This window comes from Cupressus sempervirens, chromosome 11, assembly GCF_028749045.1.
Source record: "Cupressus sempervirens isolate cs-2001-9-10 chromosome 11, ASM2874904v1, whole genome shotgun sequence".
NCBI classification, from domain to species: Eukaryota; Viridiplantae; Streptophyta; class Pinopsida; order Cupressales; family Cupressaceae; genus Cupressus; species Cupressus sempervirens.
Genome location: NC_143128.1, coordinates 2,157,543 through 2,163,617, shown reverse-complemented (window position 1 = coordinate 2,163,617; position 6,075 = coordinate 2,157,543). Strand labels below are relative to the sequence as shown.

Genomic DNA, 6,075 nt, shown 5'->3' with positions numbered 1-6,075 from the left:
GCCTGGAGAATCAGTTAATCCCAAGCAAGAATCTAAAAAACCTAAGGGTAAAACCAAAACACTTGAAGAATCCTTTATGTTGGAAACCCCAACTAAATGGAAAATGCCACCAAATCAAACCTTGCTGGTACCCCTATGAAAAGTAAAATCCTTAGAGAAGTTATTGAGGCGGATAAATAAGATTCTAAGGATTCCAATAGGGAAGCTTTGGAGACAAGAATTTGAAAGCTCAAAGTTACCATATTGAGGCCAGCTTTAGTGAAAGGAGGTCAGAGAGATTGAGTTTTGAAAAGGGCAAGAATTACAAGGAATAAAGTAGAGAGGAAACCCAAGATAAAAATGAAGAGGATGCTTATTATACTAGGATCAAAGAAACACCTAAGTAAGATGAGAATAGTACTACTGAGCAAGAATTCAAAGCCAATGCTGATGGAACAGACTCAAATGAGGTCGAGAAGGATTCCTAGGAAGCTTGTATTGAGGTTTTTTTAGGGCATTATGTTGAGATCCCCAATGTTGATAACCCTACTAAAGAACAAATTAAAACCCTGGAGATTATTTCTACTAATGAGGAAGGAAAGGTTGAAAGATAAAAAAATGACCTAGAAGACCAGATTAAGGCCCTTAATGAAAAAATGGTTTCTTTGAAGAACACATTTGATAATAAAATCACTTGTGTTGAAATGGGTGTGGTCATCTCCACTTTATGCAAGGTCCAAAAAGAGACGATGTAGAAGGCTATCTATTACTAGACATAGAAAATTTTAAAAAGTTAGAATTCAAAAGAATAATGTTCAAGTAGAAATGAAAAGTGCAAAGGATGTTCACAATTGGGCTGAAGATCTTAGGTACATAATCAAGGAATGAGAGAATATAACTTGAAGGCCTAGCTTTCTAGGCCTTGGGCTTCCTTTTCTCTTTTTCTTTTAATGTTTTGTTTGTTCTCTTTAGCTTTGGTGTGGGTTATTGTGCTCCTTCTTATAATTTTGGGACATAGTTTTAATAGTGCTAAATTTAAACTAAATTATGTTAATCCGCAGTACTCTAAGACTCAATTATTTTTTGTGATTATCAAATTTTTTTTGGCTTATTAGTTAGACTCTAGAATTAGTAGTTATTACTATAGTTTTTTATTAAGTTTTGTTTGGTGGTGAATCTCTAAAAATTTGTGTTAGTGATGGTCTTTTATGTAGCTTGGTTGTAATAGCGTAACGCATTAATGTTCTCTAGTTCTACAGGTTCAAGACTGCCTTCCCACCTCCTTTAATAAAAAACAACTATAATTAAAAACCATTTTTTAATTGAATGATTTTTGGAAGATCTTTTAAAGGAATTTGAGAGAAAATGTCTACCATGTTGAGATACATCTTGCGGGCTTGTAAAATATTATTACATCTTGAGATACTATCAAAGTTGTTCAGATTAAACATAATCTTTAAAGGATTTGATGAACCCAATACAATGGTTGAAGTTTAAAATATGGAAAATTTTTGACAAGTCAATGATGAACAATATTTCTCATGCTTCTTGTTATTATTATTTAATAAGAACTGGAAAAATTTTGACAAGTCAAACTCAAGTATTAAGTTTAATTTATTGTTTTTGTTTTGTTAGATAAGTTGGTCTAATTGATTTATTTATGAATCTTATTGAAAACATTAAATGTTGGCAGATAAATTTATTTTATTTTTTTGTTTATAATTGGTTGCAAAAAATATTTGAAAATCAAAATGAAAAAAGTAGTATTTAAAATATATAAAACAAAATAAGATAATTGCAATGGCTAATAAAAACATACTATTCATAGAAACTGAAGTGAAAACATAAGCCTCTGCTACATAGGTGGAACTAACAATAAGTGTGTCAAGGTTTTATTTTCATCTATTAAATGAAACAGAATTTGAAGAAAGTATAAACAAGTATCATGTATTTGAAAAAAATATGAATTGTAAACGATAAATTTTATTAGAAAATGGTGTAACGAATAATTAATTCTATTTGAATATATTAAAGTGTGTGTATGTGTGTATATATATACACACATTTTTTTGACTCCTCTAATAGAAAAAATGAAAAATAGATAGTCAACTAGACGAGGAGGATATGAGAATTCATCTTCATAATGCAACCATAGTGCTCCAGCTCCTGGCAAATAAATAGATGGCATGGGTACTGGATTTTGTCTTCTCAGCCCAGCAATCTCTGTCCCAGATCGAGGGCGGTGTGCCCGATTGCAAGCACTTGTATAGAGTTAAGAAAGACAAAGCATTATATATTTTTGTATATGTTTCTTAGCATGCTCGAATCATTCTTATTATTTGTATTATTAAGATGATTATATTGGTATTGAAAAAAGTTAGGAGCGGTTGCGACTGATCACCCCACCATTAAGATCCATATAAACATAAGCTCGGTGTTTCATGTCAGCATAGAATACCCATCCACCATTGAAGATACCTTGAAATTGATTGAGACAGAAAAACCCTAAGAAATGGAGCACTACTCATCATACAAAGCGATCAGCAATGAGAACGAGAAGCCCAAATGGAAAACAATAGTCTTAGATCTGGAGAACACCCTTGTTTATTCAAGCTCCACAGTCATCTCCCAATATGACTACACAATCTCCCTGAGAGGCCATCAGGACCACTCAGCCCCAAGTACAATCACATACTACGTACAGAAGAGGCCTGCAATAGACCTTCTGATGGCAGAACTGGTGAGAATCAACTACGAGATAATAATATTCACCTCGGCCACCAAAGAATACGCAGACGCTATTCTCGACAAGCTACAAGTCGACATTATTCACAAAGCCAACATAGACATCCGCCTCTACAGAGACTCCTGCCTCCTCTCTAACAAAAACGACTACGTCAAGACATCACAGTCCTCAAAAGAGACCTCAAAAATGTCATAATTGTGGACGATAATCCAGCGAGCTATAAACTTCACCCGGAAAATGCCTTCCCCGTGAAACCATTTTCCGGGGACTTAAACGATCGAGAGTTGTGCCAGGTAAGAGACCTCTCCATCATTGCGGCGCTGTCGTGCGATGTGAGAGAGACCGTCAAAATATATCTGGCCATAGGTGTGTTGGAATAACATTAATAATTCTTTTTACTTGCACAATGTTTTGCATTTAGTTTTCTAGTTGTCAGTTTTTTCCTTCATCCTTAATAATTAGGGTTTCATTGATCTCTCGAATTAATAGACTAACTTAAATTTATATCTGGTAATATCTTGAATTAATTTATATGTATTCAAATGTGTATTTCGTGTAGATGATTGTCACAATTTGGAGTATGAGTTTTTACGGGGATTGCCAACGTGGATTGCATGCAATAGCACCGCAAAAGAAGATTATTGTTCTGGAGCTGATGAACAGTTTGGTGAAGAGAAGCAAGGAGTTTATGAAGCATGATTTCACTATTCCAGTTCGTATCTCTGGAGAGCTTTGCACGACTTATGTAAGGAAGAGGCCTGGTTTGGACAATCTTTTGGCCGAGCTGGAGCAAAACTATGAGATTGTTCTCTATACTCATTATACTCGGGAATAGGCACATCCTATTCTTGATAAGCTGGACATTGGTTTTCATCTCAACCGCAGACTTTACAGAGACTCTTGCCAAGATTATTGGCTGTGTAAGGATATTAGTGTTCTGAAAAGGATTTAAACATGGAATATGCGAGTGTGAAGAATGTTATGATTGTGGACTGTGATGCTTCTGCATTTAAACATCATCCTTATAATGGGTTTCTAGTAACTCCATTGGAGGAGGATGATAGTTTGGATACAGAGCTATGTAAGCTGAAGGGGTTCTATAAGTGGGCTTATCTCTATGATGATGTCAGAGAAGCCATTGCTAACGTCAAAAGGAACGAAAGGAGGCCTATGTCCTATTTTTGTTAGGGTTGAGTTTGAATGTGTGTTTGTCAACTCTAGGTTTTCATTAGGGCCATGTTTCCCTTTGTTATTAGTTATTACGAGGTTTGCAATTAGCTTATCTATATTGCAATTATACCATCCATTGCAAAACCTGCTAAATAATCAATCTGTTTGTGACTTTAATGAAAGGAGGAAGGAAGCACAGATCTTCTCCGGCTTACTTATTGAAAAATATTTTTATATTAATATATTTTATAAATCTTTGATATTTCCCACATAAACAAATTGAATAATATTAATTTCGAGTTATTTAACAATTAATTTATTGTTTTAAAATTTTATATATATATATATATATATATATATATATATATATATATATATATATATAGCATTTTAATAAATTCAATAGTACTTTAAATATATAGTTATTTGATGTTTAATATCAAATAATTAAGTAGAGAAGCTTTCTACAATGGAAACATTCATTAATGTAAACTTTTGCTATTTTAAAAAAAATTGACATTCATATAAGTGTCATATATTTTTATAATTATTTTTACATCTGTTCATTGCAAATGTAATTGATGAATGCAATCAAAATATAATAACAAAGATTAAAGAGTCACCTGTTGCAAACAATAACCCCCGTGTTTTAAGAATTTTTATTAATATTTAATGAGAATGGAGGAGAGTGGATGGAGTAGTAGATTAAGTTTATTCATAACCAATGCCTCTAAAAAAGATGATTGGAGAGTATTATTCAACTCTGCAATAGATTTCATTGCATATTTTGGACAGAGATATCCTTCTCAAGGCACCTATTGTCATAAATTATCTCAGTACAACAATGCTTGAGAAGGATATCTTCTCGAGGCACCTATTTTCATAAATTATCTCAGTATAGCAATGCTGAGAAGGATATCTGTCGGTTTACATTATATATATATGCTAGTTTAAATAACACTTTAAAGAACTAGAGTATATTTATAGGAAGAAAATAAGCAATATGAAAATAATAATTTATATTTATTGAAATTTATAAATATTATTTGAAATTGTACATTTAAATTTTAGCTTAAGTGTAAATAAACCATGTTTCATTATTATAATTTGAAATATGTATGATTAATAGATTTTACTCTAGAAAATTACGACAAACAATTGAATGATATTTGTTTTGATTTAGGTGAAATTTTTTTGATAAATGAAAATGGTCTAGAATTTCTAGTCACTTGGAACCTATTTGCCTTTGAATTTATTTAATAAGTGGTATTCATAAATAGCTTGGATATTATTAAAATAGATTAGGTCAAGATTGAAGGGCGATTATGGGACAATATTATAAGCACATAGTCGAGGATGTGTGGATGGTATTGCATATTATCATTAATGAGAGAATATTAGAATTAAATAGGGCTATATTATACAAGAAATAATAGTTATAAATTAATTTTGAAATTCTAGGTATCATATCCTTACAATTCAACATAATTTATTCACTTTTGTCTCTCTTTACTCTTCTATAGTTTTTTTCTCTCTTCTTTCTCCCCTTTACTTACATATTATCTCATATAGCTATTAAAGGAGGATAGGATTCATGATATTATACCTACTTACAAGAAGTACTTATTTCCTAGCCTATTTAGATGAAAATCTATAAGGATTCATCAATGATGAATTCATGTCTCTTTCAAGGGAAATACTTTTATAATGTCAAATCTATGAGATATATGGGATGAAGCTCAATTAGCCTACAAAAGCAGTTCCCACTTTTTATCCATAAATTAAAATTGGCACTTAATTATTTGTTTTCATTCTTAACACCTTCAAACAAATTGGAGGCTTCATTTAAAGTTTGCCAAGGAATTTGTTAGAAGATGCTTATGTGAATGTTTGAATGAACCCCCCTGAGTCGATTATTTTGTGAATTATGGTAATGAGGGTCACTTTCACCAAAAAATTAAAAAAACCTAGCTAAGATACATTTAGAGGAAATGAAAAGTTACCTATGATCAAGGGTAATGATAAGAAGTGATTACTACCCATGTATATAAGAAGATCCCATGAAAATATGATAGTTTCTTAATATTAAAAAGGGAAAGGAAGAGGGGAAATGATGAAAAATAAGATTATTGTGTTTATACTAGAGATAATAAACACACACACACACACAATATTCTTAA

The 6,075-nt window shown here is 31.8% G+C and overlaps 1 protein-coding gene across 1 annotated transcript; it reads left to right on the top strand.

Moving 5' to 3' along the window:
- The first annotated feature begins 2,491 nt into the window (after positions 1-2,491).
- On the top strand, positions 2,492-3,560 carry LOC149527940 (phosphatase PSR1-like). The gene is made up of 3 exons (XM_089811188.1): positions 2,492-2,849; positions 2,939-3,057; positions 3,285-3,560. The coding sequence occupies exons 1-3, from the start codon at positions 2,492-2,494 to the stop codon at positions 3,558-3,560; spliced, it is 753 nt and encodes a 250-aa protein (XP_089667314.1).
- The last annotated feature ends 2,515 nt before the right edge of the window (positions 3,561-6,075 follow it).

Excerpts from the sequence above, each read along its gene's own strand:
- LOC149527940 (XM_089811188.1), top strand. The coding sequence starts at position 2,492 with ATGGAGCACTACTCATCATACAAAGCGATCAGCAATGAGAACGAGAAG. Across the intron at positions 2,850-2,938 it reads CCGCCTCTACAGAGACTCCT|CGAGCTATAAACTTCACCCG; the intron begins GCCTCCTCTCTA and ends ACGATAATCCAG. Across the intron at positions 3,058-3,284 it reads TTGCGGCGCTGTCGTGCGAT|ATGATTGTCACAATTTGGAG; the intron begins GTGAGAGAGACC and ends TATTTCGTGTAG.